Source organism: Aquarana catesbeiana, linkage group LG13, assembly GCF_042186555.1.
Source record: "Aquarana catesbeiana isolate 2022-GZ linkage group LG13, ASM4218655v1, whole genome shotgun sequence".
Classification (NCBI taxonomy): Eukaryota; Metazoa; Chordata; class Amphibia; order Anura; family Ranidae; genus Aquarana; species Aquarana catesbeiana.
Genome location: NC_133336.1, coordinates 76,728,033 through 76,744,618, shown reverse-complemented (window position 1 = coordinate 76,744,618; position 16,586 = coordinate 76,728,033). Strand labels below are relative to the sequence as shown.

At 40.5% G+C, this 16,586-nt stretch overlaps 1 protein-coding gene across 3 annotated transcripts in view; it reads right to left on the bottom strand.

The window, feature by feature from the left end:
- LOC141117672 (cytosolic phospholipase A2 delta-like) overlaps nt 1–15,572 on the bottom strand; it is an 84,679-nt gene extending 69,107 nt beyond the window's left edge. For 2 of the 3 annotated variants that reach the window (XM_073610642.1, XM_073610641.1), the window contains exons 1-2: nt 15,398–15,572; nt 4,524–4,593 (exon numbers count right to left, since the gene is read on the bottom strand). In XM_073610642.1, the coding sequence (XP_073466743.1) occupies nt 4,524–4,593; nt 15,398–15,430 (103 nt within the window). In that variant the 5' untranslated portion in view covers nt 15,431–15,572. The remainder of the gene's footprint in view (nt 1–4,523; nt 4,594–15,397) is intronic. The other variant, XM_073610643.1, reaches the window with a different exon arrangement.
- Between the last annotated feature and the right edge of the window lie 1,014 nt (nt 15,573–16,586).

Sequence of the window (16,586 nt, the reverse complement as noted above, 5' to 3'; positions counted from 1 at the left end):
AGGACTGCCTAGACCGGCTTTCCTTACCAAGACGTACCCCAAACAAGGTTAACCAATAACAGGGGGTATATGGTAAATAGCGACAATTATACGGTAAAGGAACAGACAGTTTAAAGTGTCAGAAACTGATATTTCAATGAAAAATTGATACTTGAGGGTTAAACTACCTAATAGGCCGACAAGAAATAGACAAACTACATAATACCAATAGTAAACCATTATGCCGTGCTGAATATGATATTGTGCAATCCTGAAATGATAAATCAATTATATAAGTCCAATATACAAAATCTTATACTCCATAAAATGGGTGTAAATCGAAAATAATGATAAAAGTCCCAGTTAAACACTTTCCAAATTACAGCTGTGTCAGTAGTAGAAGAAATACCGGTACATTTGAACAAATCTTGCATTACCCCATGGACCGCCACCATCCGATGAAGACTCTTACCAGAAAAAATGGACTCTACTACAGAGTCATATCCACATATAATGACAATCCCATCACAAAGGGATCTGAAACGCCCTGCTGATTAGGATTGTCTAGTGTGTCCCACTCTCCAGCGAGTAGTGGCATCAATGGCAACCGTATGGTTAATATGGTTCGGCATAAAATCAAAGATGGAAAAATCCTCATAGTGTAAATCTGGATAAAACTTTTATTGCACTTAAAAGTGTAAAAACTTACTCACATCAATACAGTATTAGTAATCAAGCACCTCCCCCAGGCTGTATAGCGAATATTGTGACTTTCATCATATCATTTCCTATTTACACTCATTTTATGGGCTATATGATTTTGTATATTGGACTTTTAAATAATTGATTTATTATTTCAGGATTGCACAATATCACATTCAGTTGTTTACTACCTAATTGGCCTAACAGCTTTATATACACTATATTGTCTAAAGTTCCTGGACGGCTGCCTTTACACACACATGAACTTTAATGGCATCCCAGTCTTAGTCCATAGGGTTCAGTATTAAGTTGGCCCACCCTTTGCAGCTTCAACTCTTCTGGGAAAGCTGTCCACATGGTTTAGGAGTGTGTCTATTCTTCCAGAAGTGCATTTGTGAGGTCAGGCACTGATGTTGGCCGAGAAGGCCTGGCTCGCAGTCTCCGCTCTAATTCATCCCTAAAGTGTTCTATCGTTATGATAGAACAGGCCCGTCCAGTTACTCCACCCCAAACTTGCTCATCAATGTCTTTATGGCCCTTGCTTTCTGCACTGGTGTGCAGTCATGTTGGAAAAGGAAAGGGGCCCATCCCCAAACTGTTCCACAAAGATGGGAGCATGAAATTGTCCAAAATGTCTTGGTTTGCTGACGCCTTAAAAGTTCCCTTCACTGGAACTAAGGGGCCAAGCCCAACCCCTGAAAAACAACACCACACCATAATCCCACCTCCACCAAATGATTTGGACTAGCACCCAAAACAAGGTCCATAAAGACATGGATAAGCGAGTTTGGGGTGGAGGAACTTGACTGACCTGCACAGAGTCCTGACCTCAACCAGATAGAAAACCTTTGGAATGAATTAGAGCAGAGACTGCGAGCCAGGCCTTCTCATTCAACATCAGTGCCTGACCTCACAAATGCGCTTCTGGAAAAATGGTCAAACATTCCCATAGACACACTCCTAAACCTTGTGGACAGCCTTCCCAGAAGAGTTGAAGCTGTTATAGCTGCAAAGGGTGGGCCAACTCAATATTGAACCCTAGAGACTATGACTGGGATTCCGTTAAAATTCATGTGCGGATCTGGTCTCAAGCTGCTAAAAGCTCCCTGTGTACTCTCTTTAAGGAAAACGCATATACAATTCTCTTGTTTTGGTACCTGACACCGGATGTTCTCCACGCCATCTATCCTACTAGTACTGAACATTGTTGGTGTTGTCACACAGATGGGGTACCCTCCTCCATATTTTTTGGAGCTGTCCCCTGATTACCCCTTTTTGGCACTCAGTACAACTTCTGGGTTGCCTTTTTGAGGTGTCTATCCCAATGACACTGACATTTTTCCTGCTGGGCCTATCCCCTCTGAAAATGCTTAAACCCCACAAGAAGCTGCTGCGCCATATAGCTTTATTATAGCTCTTATTTGGAAAAAACACCCCCCCCCTCCTTCCTCAGATGCCTTGTATGCTAGAATTAAAGATGTGAAGTTGAAGGAGAAATTGACTGCTAGAATACAGGACAGACTGGAAGTTTCCAATTGCGTTTGGGAAATGTGGTATATCCAGGAGAACCCACCCTGAGACCCCCCCCCCCACCTTTTTCCCTTCCTCCCCTTGACTCTTCTATGTTTTCCTCTCTTTTCCTTTTACCTTTTATTTTTATGCTCTTTCCTGGGTATTATCATTTCTTTTCTTTTTTTTTTTTTTTTAATGAAGATATCATGCACTATAATGTTCTAGCTGTCTTATGCCGCGTACACACGGTCGGAATTTCCGACAACAAATGTTTGATGGGAGCTTGTGTGTAGGCTCCATAGGACATTTTCCGTCGGAACTTCCGTCAAACAAAATTTGAGATCTAGATCTCAAATTTTCCGACAACGAAATCCGCTGTCGGAAATTCCGATCACGTGTACACAATTTCGACGCACAAAATTCCACACGTGCTCAGAATAAAGCAAAAGAGCCGCACTGGCTATTGAACTTCAATTTTGTCGGCTCGTCGTACGTCACTGCGTTCTTGACGTTCGGAATTTCCGACAAGATTTGTGTGACCTTGTGTATGCAAAACAAGTTTGAGCCAACATCCGTCGGAAAAAAAACATGGATTTTGTTGTCGGAAGGTGCGATTGTGTGTACGCGGCATTAGTATTCATGTACACGGGACGTTTTTACAAACTCTCCTAAATGCTTTAACGTGACAGATAGGAACCCACGTTTTGCCAGGTTTACATGCCGCGTTCGCATTTAGAAAATTTTTTTTTCAAAATAGCCAAAATTGAAAAATGCCTGTAAACGAAACATGGCTAAAAGCGAGTTACCGCATTTAGCCACATTTAGAAGCATTTGGCGCTTGAAATGCCTGTAAACCCAGCTTCTGAACACATTTTTTTGCATTCCAAAAAATGCCTCTAAACTCAACTGCCTAGAAACAACTGTAAACGACCCTGTGTACATGTACTGATAAGATAACATAGAGGAGAGTTCAGGGGCAGTTGAAAAAACTCCCAACTGCTCCTAAACATCCGTTTACCAGCAGCAGTGTACTTGAAGCCTTATAGTTTTAACTGGGAACTTATATAAGATACTTAAACTGTTTTTGAGAATTTTTAAGCTTGGATATTGTAGCTGCCACCGTTGTGGCTGTCTCAAAATGTCTTTCCTGCATTATGAGAGCTCTTTACTTGTTATGAACATAGTGCTCATATTCTTGAATGTTCTTTTTCTATGTTTTTGGGAAAAAATGATCAATAAAAAAATGTTATTTAAAAAAAATAAATAAATAAAAAATAATGTGCGTGTAAAGGCAGGCGTCCCAATACTTTTGACAATATAGGGTATCTCTAGAAGCATATATTTGTGAGACTTCTGCACTTGATTTTCTGGGTCTGAACACATAATGCAGCTTTTAAAGAAAGGCTCATTCTCTACTGATTAGACTTTTTTTTATTTATTTTATCCTCTTTATATTTCCTTTGTGGAAATGATGCTGGAATATGAAAGTGGGTGACACCCAAAGCTCCCAGATGGACAGGAACAGAAACTTTGGCTATTGGAATATCCAAGATTTAAGAGAATCAACCCACCATACTGCACATATAACAACATTATGACTTTAAACTGGATTGACCCTTAATGCAGTTGAGTTGAGTTTAATGCCACTAAACTGCTTGGAACTGCCTGCACATGAACTGCGTAGACACCCTAGTGCAGGCAAACTAGCTAAATACTTTAGGAAATATTTTATGGCCAACTATGGGATTAAATATGATAAAATGCATAATTTACTATAATATTAAATTCGGAAGTTCCATAACTATTTCTGGCATTAAATAGGCATGGCATGGCAAACTCATCTGAGCCATACCTGACCTAATGTGTCTCACATAAAAATATATATTTGTCTTAAAAGAACTAGCAACATTTCAAAAAACAAGAGTACAAGTCTAATAATTTATAGATATATTGTAGCTGTATTTGTTACAGAATGACAAAAGCTAAGTCTGTTTGCATTTAGCAGCTTAGCAGCCAATAAAACGAAATTACAACTTGGTTCATAGAAAACACTATGGCCCCACCTGCAATGACTGACAGCAACAAACAATAGGTTGCAATTATATGAACAATAAAAGAAAAATAATGCAGTAGTAAGAGCCAAAGTAGTAATATTAACCTAGAAGACAATATATCTATTTACATTTTATTTTATTTTCAAATCACTTGCTGTTTATGTGCCCCTTTCATCCCCATGCCTCTGAAAGTCATAGATTCGTGGAAGAATTCACAGAAATTAGGGATACTACTTCTCAGTATGTTGTTTTAAAAGTAGAATATAGTATACTTACTCCAGTCTGCCCATGGAATGTTTGTTGCTTTAATGATTTTAACAGTTAATTGGCTGAGCACACTCTCCTCCTGTGAAAAGATAGCATGTTAGATGTGGCCCAAAAATGTCACCACTAAGCACATTGCATTTTTTTCCATTTTTCTTTTATTTAAAATTAAATATTTTGATTTATATTATTTATTATTATTATTATTTTATTTTATTTTTTTGTGTGAGACATATTTTCTGTATGAAACAGGGTACCACTGGACAGGGAATGTAGGGCCTGCCACTGAACACAGTAATAAGGGCCAAAACACATTATAATACACATTTTATTGTTTATTAATTTTTAACACTGTCAACTTTAGACAAACAACTAAATATACAGTATACAGTATTTGGGAATGGACTAAAATATTTGACACTCTTGCGATTCATGCAACGTTAGCTAGGTTGTCACATCACTTCTCTAAGTAGTATGACAACTCAAAGTTGGCTGAATAAAAAACAAAAATAAAAAAACAAACCGACTCTTCAATCCACATAAGCAAGGTGAATGAAGAAATCTCACCCACTGGGACATTGTATTCTGGGAGTAGGACTCTCCGCTTTCAGAATACACTGATCAGTGGGCGTAGCCAACTGGCTGCTGATCGACAAAAGTTTTGCAACATTCTCATTTGACAGTCGAATTTTGATCAATCTATGGCCAGCTTAAGTCTGCTGACATCTCATGAAGATAGCAACACCAAGCAACAGTCTCAGAGCTTTTGAATGTCTATACAAGCGTGGCTAGAATTAGCATAAAATATGTTAAGACAAACATAGTTTGTCAGGTTGAAAAAAGACACAAGTCCATCCAGTTCAACCAAAAAAAACATACAATCCCATATACACAATCCTTCACCCACAGTTGAGCCAGAGGAAGGTGAAAAAACCCCAGCAGAGCATGCTCCAATTTGCTACAGCAGAGGAAAAAAATCTTTCCTGACCCCTGAGAGGATTTTCCCTGGATCAACTTTACCTGTAAATGTTAGTACCCAGTTATATTATGTACGTTAAGGAAAGAATCCAGGCCTTTTTTTAAAGCAATCTACTGAGCTGGCCAGAACTATCTCTGGAGGGAGTCTATTCCACATTTTCAGAGCTTTTTTTTGAAGAAACCTTTCCATATTTGTAGATGAAATCTTTTTTCCTCTAGACATAAAGAGTGTCCCCTTGTCCTCTGTGATGAGGACATAAAAGTGAATAACTCCACACCAAGTTCACTATATGGACTACTTATGAATTTATACATGTTGATATATAATCTTATGGGAAGATTTTTGTTGAAATTAATAATCTGGCAAATAGTAGGTATGGGTTTCCTGTCAATTTTGGTAAACCATTTTTATTGCATACACTTCAAGTAGGTGGTTGTTTTTTTTTTTTTTTTCTCTTTTAACACAATAGAGGGTAACTGCACACATCTAGATACAATAGAGGGTAACTACACACATCTGGATATAAAATTGAAACTTTGCATAACAGACACAACTTAAAGACTGGCATATTTTCTATATAAAATATATGCAACTGGCAAGTAGTAATTATTTTATGCATGAAGCAACCTCAACGTTGTAATTTTGTGACATGCGATTCATAAGGAAGATGTGATGGGAGGATGACCTTAATGGGTCATCAAACCAGTCTTACAAGAAGTATGTTGTTTTTTCAATGCAATGGAGCAATACTTTCCCGTACTAAGCCACTGCACCTTATAGCTGTAGGTGGTGAACTCCTTAATAGTCAACTAAGGATATCCTACAGATTAATTGGAGCTTATAAAAAAGTTTATTAATCCAATAGAGTTCTATATTTTGATGTTGAAATTTAATTTTTAGTTGCAATACCTATTATAATTCTATAATGAATGTAATTATATACAAAATATATTAACATAATTTCATTATACAATTACAGAGACATGACTGTAAGACTGTGAGATAGGGAAACTAGGCCTGTTATGGCATTCCGAGGCTCCTCTTATTTCCCCACCCCTTTTCCTTCCCCCTCCTTCTTTCTCTCTCTTCGTCCCTGGTACCAACACCTTCTGTCCCCTTCCTCCCCCTCTTTTTTTTAATTCCCCATTCTACCCCCTCATTCTAGATGGGGGGATATGTCATAACATGCATTCACACTATCATTTGTGCATTGACTTTGGATCCCTTTTTTTCTTTCCTGTGGCTTTTCCACTGGCCCCCTATTGCTGAACCGTGAACCCTGCTTTCTTCCAGGTCCGGGGGCATACCTCATTACTTAATGTTCATGACTGGAAATGTAAATGGTGGCTAGGCAAGCCTTGTGGACTCTAGGTGGCACCCTGGGGACTGGTGACCTTAGGTCTGAGGGGCATTTACAGCCAAGTGGCCCTCTCATGAATGGTAGAGATTAACATCTTCCAGCATTAGGTTTCTTTGGACATTCCTTTATCAGTTTGGGCAGCACAGTGGTGTAGTGAGTAGCACTCTCGCCTAGCAGTAAGATGGGTCGCTGGTTCGAATTCCAACCACGACACTACCTGCCTGGAGTTTGCATGTTCTCCCTGTGCCTGCGTGGGTTTCCTCCGGGTACTCCGGTTTCCTCCCACACTCCAAAGACATGCTGGTAGGTTAATTGGCTTCTGTCCAAAATTGGCCCTGGTATATGAATGTTAGGGACCTTGGATTGTGGGCTCCTTGAGGGTAGGGACTGATGTGAGTGTGCGATATATGTGTGGAGCGCTGCGTAAAAAAAAAAAAATTGACAGTGCTATATGGGTACCTTAAAAAAAAAAAAAAAAAATAGGGATAATTGTAGACATGCACCCACACTTGCTCAGGATGAACTCGATGGACTGGTGTCTTTATTCAACCTTACTAACTATGTAACTATGTAACTATAAGATCACATGACAATTCAAAGCTAAAGAAGTTAATACTGTAAAACCCCCCTCTGCCAGACACTGATAACAGGTCTGAATACAGAAGCAGCTATATGATGCCTAGTAGCTGTCACTAACTGCGGATGGTCTTCTCATTGAAGTCTGAATGGTGAAGTATCTCCTCTAAGGCTGTCACTAACTGTGGGTGGTCTTTTCATTGAAGTCTGAATGGTGAAGTATCTCCTCTAGGGGCCACTATCCCAACATATCTTATAAAGACTGTCAAGAAATACCCTCTTGTTTTTCAGCCTAGTCCTCCCTTGATAGCAACAAAGAAAGAATTGGATAGTGTGTGGGATCCTTTGTGCCTACAGTTAGTAGAACTATGTGCACCTGTACAAAAATAAAAAAAAATCCTCAGGAGTATTATACAAATATATGGAAACTCACTCTCACTTGAGTCTGCAGACTATACAAATTCCTTTACTGACTGCGTCCCACACGTGGAATATACAGGGCCATCTATAATATTGATTGAAACCTTGGCAAAATTTTCTTGCCCCCCCCCCCCCCAAATCTGAAACATACATTAAATAGCAGCTAGACTCAAAATCAGTTTACTGCAGCAGATCAGGCAGCAATTGCGATTGGTTGCCAGAGGTTGCAGCATATCATTGAGGCTTACTGATTGGTTGCTAGAGGTTACTACACATCATTACCACTCACTGATTGGCTGCTAGAGATTATTGCACATCATTACTGCTAACTGATTGGTTGTTAGAGGTTACTGCACATCATTATTGCTCACTGATTGTTTGCTAGAGATTACAGCAGATCCTTACTGTTCACTGATTGGTTGCTAGAGGTTACTGCACATCATTGCCTCTGCATCAAATTGTGAGCGTGGCTAAACTGCACTAACAGTGAGGCATTGTTATAAACCAGGATTTCAGGAGTGCACTATATACAGACTGCAGGGTTCTGGAGTGCACTACATAGAGTACAGGGTTGAAGAGTGTGCAATGTACAGAGTGCAGGGTTGAGGAGTGAGCTACGTACAGAGTACACGGTTGAAGGGGGGGTGGTATAGAGTGCATGGGTGAGGGGTGAGCTACGTGCAGACTGCAGGGTTGAGGGGTGTGCTACATACAGAGTGCAGGGTTGAGGGGTGCACTATGTCAGGTGTGCAGGGTTGAGGGGTGCACTACGGACAGGGTGCAGGGTTGAGGGGTGCGCTAGGTAAAGAGTGCAGGGTTAAGGGGTGCGCTATTTACAGAGTTTAGGGTTTAGGGGTGTGTTATTTACAGAGTGTAGGTGTGTTATTTACAGAGTTTAGGGTTGAGGGGTGTGCTACCTGCAGAGTGCAGGGTTGAGAGGTGTGTTATGTATGGAATGCAGGGCTGAGGGGTGTGTTATGTAAGGAATGCAGGGTTAAGGGTTGCCCTAGGTTGCCCTACATATGGAATGCCGTGTTGAGGGGTGCATTATATAAGGAATGCATGATTGAGGGGAGCTTTATGTAAGGAATGCAGGGTTGAGGGGTGCGTTATATAAGGAATGCAGGGCTGAGGGGTTCGCAACGTATGGAATGCTGGGTTGAGGGGTGTGCTACGTATGAAATTCTGGGTTGAGGGGTGTGCTACGTATGGAATGCTGGGTTGAGGGGTGCGCTACATATGGAATGCTGAGTTGAGGGGTGTGCTACATATGGAATGCTGGGTTGAGGGGTGTGCTACGTATGGAATTCTAGGTTGAGGGGTGCGCTACATATGGAATACTGGGTTGAGGGGTGCGCTACATATGGAATGCTGGGTTGAGGGGTGCGCTACATATGGAATGCTGGGTTGAGGGATGCGCTATGTGCAAAGTGCAGGGTTGAGCTTGTATGGAGTGCAGGGTTGAGGGCTGTGTACATCCAAGTTCTCCATCCCCAAGAGTACAAAGATCTTCCCTCAGATTCCAGTTCAGAGCTCATCCCCTCCTCCAGTGTAGAGCTTTTATCCCTGCCCAAATCCTCTCCTAGCATCTAGAAAGCCTCAGCGTGTAGCTAGCTACAGAAGAGCCACTAAACTTACAGGATGTCCACGACCCTGCAGGCTGCTGGCTCTCACTCCTCTGCTCTTATATAGAGATGTGTAGAGCAGGGAGGGATCTGCACGGCCACCGACATAGGAGCGCTGTCACTTGTAAATACAGAAGCAGCGCTCCTGTATTTACAACTGACAGTAGTGAGCAGCAAAGCCAACAAGTGGCGGACCTCCGACAGGCAGCAGTGCAGGCTCAACTGGCAGCTGCTTTGGGACCCCCAACGATTGGGCCCTGGGCAGCTGTCCTATTTGCCCTGCACTAAAGACGGCCCTGGGAATATCATGTCTCTTTTATCAGCATGATATGAAGTATCATAAACAAAAGCCAAGCATCTTATTTAAAGATTAATAATATTCATTTAGAATAGACTATTATACAACATGTTTATTTAATTCTAAGCAGCAATCAATCAAAACCTACTAAGGTTATAGAGGATTGTTGTAAAACATACTCTTTGTACTGATTTTTCAGTGTAACTTTATCAATTCAACCATGCATTTTATTTATTATTTTATTTATTTATTTCAGGTACTTATATAGCGCCGTCAATTTACGCAGCGCTTTACATATATATATTATACATTCACATCAGTCCCTATACCCTCAAGGAGCTTACAATCTAAGGTTTATTTTAATAAAATATTTCAGCACAGAAGTGAGTACACCCCTCACATTTTTGTAAATTTTTTATTATATCTTTTCATGTGACAACACTGAAGAAATTACACTTTGCTACAATGTAAAGTAGTGAGTGTACAGCTTGTATAACAGTGTAAATTTGCTGTCCCCTCAAAATAACTCAACACACATCCATTAATGTCTAAACCACTGGCAACAAAAGTGAATACGCCTCTAAGTGAAAATGTCCAAATTGGGTCCAATTAGCCATTTTCCCTCCCCGGTATCATGTGACTCGTTAGTGTTACAATGTCTCAGGTGTGAATGGGGAGAAGACATGTTAAATTTGGTGTTATCGCTCTCACTCTCTGATACTGGTCACTGGAAGTTCAACATGGCACCTCATGGTAAAGAACTCTCTGAGGATCTGAAAAAAAGAATTGTTGCTCTACATAAAGATGGCCTAGGCTATAAGAAGATTGCCAAGACCCTGAAACTGAGCTTCAACATGGTGGCCAAGACCATACAACAGTTTACCAGGACAGGTTCCACTCAGAATAGGCCTCGCCATGGTCGACAAAAGAAGTTGAGTGCACAAGCTCAGCATCATATCCAGAGGTTGTCTTTGTGAAATAGATGTATGAGTGCTGCCAGCATTGCTGCAGAGGTTGAAGATGTGGGGGGTCAGTGCTCAGACCATATGCCTCACACTGCATCAAATTGGTCTGCATGGCTGTTGTCCAAGAAGGAAGCCTCTTCTAAAGATGATGCACAAGAAAGCCTGCAAACAGTTTGCTGAAGACAAGCTGACTAAGGACATGGATCACTAGAACCATGTTCTGTGGTCTGACGAGACCAAGATAAACTTATTTGGTTCAGATGGTGTCAAGCGCGGGTGGCGGCAACCAGGTGAGGAGTAAAAAGACAAATGTCTTGCCTACATACAAGCATGGTGGTGGGATCGTCATGGTCTGGGGCTGCTTGAGTGCTTCCGGAATTGGGGAGCTACAGTTCATTGAAGGAACCACGCTAACATGTACTGTGACATACTGAAGCAGAGCATGATCCCCTCCCTCTGTAGACTGGGCCGCAAGGCAGTATTCCAACATGATAACGACCCCAAACACACCTCCAAGATGACCACTGCTTTGCAAAAGAAGCTGAAGGTAAAGTTGATGGACTGGCCAAGCATGTCTCCAGACCTAAACCCTATTAAACATCTGTGGGGCATACTCAAATGGAAGGTGGAGGAGTGCAAGGTCTCTAACATCCACCAGCTCCATGATGTTGTCATAGAGTTGTGGAAGAGGACTCCAATGGCAACCTGTGAAGCTTCGGTGACTTCCATGCCCAAGAGGGTTAAGGCAGTGCTGGAAAATAACGGTGGCCACACAAAATATTGATATTTTGGGCCCAATTTGGACATTTTCACTTAGGGGTGTACGCACTTTTGTTGCCAGCGGTTTAGACATGACTTTACATTGTAGCAAAGTGTCATTTCTTCAGGTTGTCACATGAGAAAATATAATAAAATATTTACAAAAATGTGAGGGGTGTACTCACTTTTGTGAGATACTGTATGTAGTGAATTGCCAATCAAAAGTATCAAATTCACAAGCATTATAAAGCAGATCAGGGGCCTCACTATTGAATTTTCAAAGCACTAATATTTTCCCATATTTACCCATTCCCATTTTCTTAGGTGCACTTCATTTGCTTCTTTTGGCATCACAAGAAAAGCCAGCAAAAAAAAAAACTATATTGTCAAAAGTATTGGGGTGCCTGTCTTTACACGCACATAAACTTTAATGGCATCCCAGTCTTATGCCCCGTACACACGGTCGGATTTTCCGACGGAAAATGTGTGATAGGACCTTGTTGTCGGAAATTCCGACCGTGTGTAGGCTCCATCACACATTTTCTATCGGATTTTCTGACACACAAAGTTTGAGAGCAGGATATAAAATTTTCCGACAACAAAATCCGTTGTCGGAAATTCCGATCCTGTGTACACAAATCCGACGGACAAAGTGCCACGCATGCTCAGAATAAATAAAGATATGAAAGCTATTGGCCACTGCCCCGTTTATAGTCCCAACGTACGTGTTTTACGTCACCGCGTTTAGAACGATCGGATTTTCCGACAACTTTGTGTGACCTTGTGTATGCAAGACAAGTTTGAGCCAACATCCGTCGGAAAAAATCCTAGGATTTTGTTGTCGGAATGTCCGAACAAAGTCCGACCGTGTGTACGGGGCATTAGTCCATAGAGTTCAATATTAAGTTGGCACACCCTTTGCAGCTATAACAGCTTCAACTCTTCTGGGAAGGCTTATGGACCTTGCTTTGTGCACTGTTGTGCAGTCATGTTGGAACAGGAAGGGGCCTTCCTCAAACTGTTTCCACAAATTTGGGAGCATGAATGTCTTGGTATGCTGACGCCTTAAGAGTTCCCTTCAGTGAATTTACGGGGCCAAGCCCAACCCCTGACATCAACCCGATTGAACACCTTTGGGATGAATTTGCGAGGAGATTGCAAGCCAGATGCTTCTGGAAGAATGGTCAAACATTCCCATAGACACACTCCTAAATCTTGTGGTCAGCCTTCCCAGAAGAGTTGAAGCTGTTATAGCTGCAAAGGGTGGGCCAACGCAATATTGAACCCTACGTACTAAGACTGGGATGCCATTAAAGTTCATGTGCGTGTAAAGGCGGGCGTCACAATACTTTTGACAATATAGTGTATAATAAATAGTCTATACAAAAACCAAACTAATTGTGCCATTGCACTAAAACTTATCAATAAAGCAGCCTCCTAGTTGCACTACAGACCTCCAAGGGCCCTGTTCCTATGCAACTGGTCGGAATCAAATCACTGCCATCCAACCTAAGTTAAGTAATATTTACTTAACACTAATGCCCCGTACACACGGTCGGACATTGATCGGACATTCCGACAACAAAATCCTAGGATTTTTTCCGACAGATGTTGGCTCAAACTTGTCTTGCATACACACGGTCACACAAAGTTGACGGAAAATCCGATCGTTCTGAACGCGGTGACGTAAAACACGTACGTTGGGACTATAAACGGGGCAGTAGCCAATAGCTTTCATCTCTTTTTATTTATTCTGAGCATGCGTGGCACTTTGTGCGTCAGATTTGTGTACACGCGATCGGAAATTCCGACAACGGATTTTGTTGTCGGAAAATTTTATAGCCTGCTTTCAAACTTTGTGTGTCGGAAAATCCGATGGAAAATGTGTGATGGAGCCTACACACGGTCGGAATTTCCGACAACAAGGTCCTATCACACATTTTCCGTCAGAAAATCCGACCGTATATACGGGGCATTACAAATAGCAAATTGTGAACATATAACTGCAGGCATTTGCCTAAAAGATATGCTCAACTGGGAGGAGGCTCAAAATGTTCTGACCAAGGTACGTCTCCAAGGTGGCCTGGATGCAGTTAGAGCTCAGCCAGCTTGGCTTGCAATTTGTAGACGATTAAGTGGCTGGAAAATGACGTTTCCCCTATCAAGTCATGTATGAGAAAACTTTTTCAGATAAGTTGCTTTTGAAAACAGCTACATAAAAGTTGTATTATGTAAAGTATGGTTTTAAAGGGAACATTTAGGTTGTTTAGGTTGTTTTTTTGTTACACATTTACTTTATGTAAGAAAAAAGACTGCGCTGTATATAAACCTAATAACTCTAGCTGCAACTCAAAGTGAAACACAGTGAAACCTTGAAAATTCCTCCAATGGAAAATGAACAAACAGCAAAAGTTGGTGAAAATCCTGTGACTTTTAAGGATGAACTGCAGTGTGGAGTGGACACAAATTGACGGACTGAAACTGCCAGCGCGGCTCTGTAATGGCAGAGGTCTGCAAGCCGTGCCTCTGACCACCTTCAGGATCAACGGTCTACTGCGTCATATGGCTCAACCAGACATCTGAAGTCCCTGGAGGAAAAGGCCCTGGCTGGGTATTAGCCACAAGTGTTAAAGCTTCTGCAGCTGGTAAGCGTGCACTCTTTGAGGTGGTGGATTCACTTTGTCCGTCCTTAAAAGTCACAGGATTTTTACCAACTTTTGCTGTTTGTTCATTTTCCATTGGAGGAATTTTCAAGGTTTCACTGTCCACTGGAGGACTTTATATATGTCATACGATTCACTTATTGGGACTTATTATCATTTTTATTCATGTATTCATTTATATTTGTTTGTATTCATATTTGGCAATATGTCACTTTGATAGCGCAGCTCCCTTTTTTTATTTCCATATATGCCCCGCACACACGGTCAGAGTTTCCGACAACAAATGTTCGATGTGAGCTTGTTGTCGGAAATTCCAACAGTGGGTATGCGCCATCGGACATTTGCTGTCGGAATTTCTGACAACAAATGTTTGAGAGCTGGTTCTCAAATTTTCCGACAACAAAAATTGTTGTCGGAAATTCCGATCGTGTGTACACAATTCCGATTCACACAAAAGTCCACGCATGCTCGGAATCAAGCAGAAGGGCCGCACTGGCTATTGAACTTCATTTTCTCGGCTCATCGTACGTGTTGTACGTCACCGCGTTCTTGACGTCCGGAATTTCCGACAACATTTGTGTGCCCGTGTGTATACAAGACAAGTTTGAGCCAACATCTGTGGGAAAAAAATCCACGGTTTTGTTGTCGGAATGTCCGATCATCTGTACACGGCATTACTTTACGTATTATGTTCAGGACTACAAAAATATTTGTTATAAAAAGTCTGTGTATATAGTTAAATAGCTCAAGCTGAATTTTATACATTGAGTGAGAAATAGCAGAGACTATTTTTTTCACACTAGGGAAATACAACTGTCACCCAGGATTCACACATTTTGGAATTGGATTATATTGGAAAAGATGTGAATCATGGGGCAGATTTAATTCAATGTTGTGTGAAAACATATTTAAATAGACCCCTAAAAGGACACAACTATTGCCGTAGTCTTTCTTTAGATGACTCCTTTTGCTCTGATCCTATGTCATCTAATAAATTATTATTTAAAAAATTGCATATGTATAATAAACATAAACTAAAAAAAAAAAAAAAAAAATTGGCTAAAATTATAGTTCCTATGTCTGATGAGGTTTGTTTTTATGCCACCCTGTGCATTTTGGAAGTCCAAGCTGCCCAATTGTTTCAGTCTGTTCATAAGTTTGTAAAGACTTATTTTGCAGGAAATTGTGACTTTACTAAAGGTCTCCAGCCAAAAATGTAACAGAAAGTAAATGAGACTTGCCTGGTAGGAGACAGCAGATTGTCTTCGAGCCATCCCAGTCCGGTGAGAGTATGGTTTATCACATTGGAGTCAGATGTATTAAAAAGCATTCATCCACATGTCACTTCCAGTAAAAGATGAAACTTCAGACTGTAAGGAAGAGTAAGATGTAAATATATGTTCCTCACCACACCTCTTTCAAAATTATAGTCACCAGTACATGAGGACACCTCCTTAATTATATTCTTCCATGGTCATCACTCAGCTATGGATGGGAGGAGGTGTGAGAGTACATATATTAAACACAGCTAATTGCGGCAGGAGGCCGACATGTTTTTCTATTGTACGTTCAAGATTCCAAGTAAAGAAGGAAAACTTTCTTTTAAGTATGGATTTTAGACAGTCACATACAATAAAAATGAATATAATGCAAAATTTCATAGCACAGACTTTTTGGCCTACAGTTTTTTTGTCACTGACAGGTCCTCTTAAATAAAAATAAAAATCTTTCCATGTAATCTTGCAGTCAGGTGTGACTTTCTAAAACTAAAAAATGGCTTTTTTTTTAATCCATGGTAACCAATGCAACCACTGTGTGAAATGTTTGTGTCCCCTATAAATATATTATTCTGCTGATATGATTGCTTGACTACATTTCCCAGCAGATTTTCTCTTATGCACGACTAAAGCTACATACACACGATCGCATTTTCCGCAGACAAAACCTCGGATTTTTGTCGGAAGGCGTGTGCCTGGATTTTGTCTTGCATACAAATGGCTTTTATTTTATTTTTTGGTTGAATAATAATGATGTGATTTGTTATATTTTCTATATTTTTGGATGCATAGAATGCACTTTTTGGTCGAGTTCTATTGGCAGATAGCATGTCTAATTTTATTTGTTTTATTTTTTTAATGCACAATGAAAAAATTGTGTAGAATAATACTTGGCTATGTGTTTTACTTCAAATGACAGTTTGGGAGTAGGCAGTTACATTTAAAAAAATACAATGTAAAATTAACAAGGGACACCAAAATAGTTGTATCTTTGAGCTTAAAAACTAGGGGATAATGGTGTTGCGGTAACTTGCCCAAAAAAAAAAAAAAAAAGCATAATAATATTATTCTTGATATCACTAGAAAAAAAAGCCTTTGAAAATTTGTTTGCCATAACTCTATCAGTATCACCAGCAAAGCAGCTTCATTATTA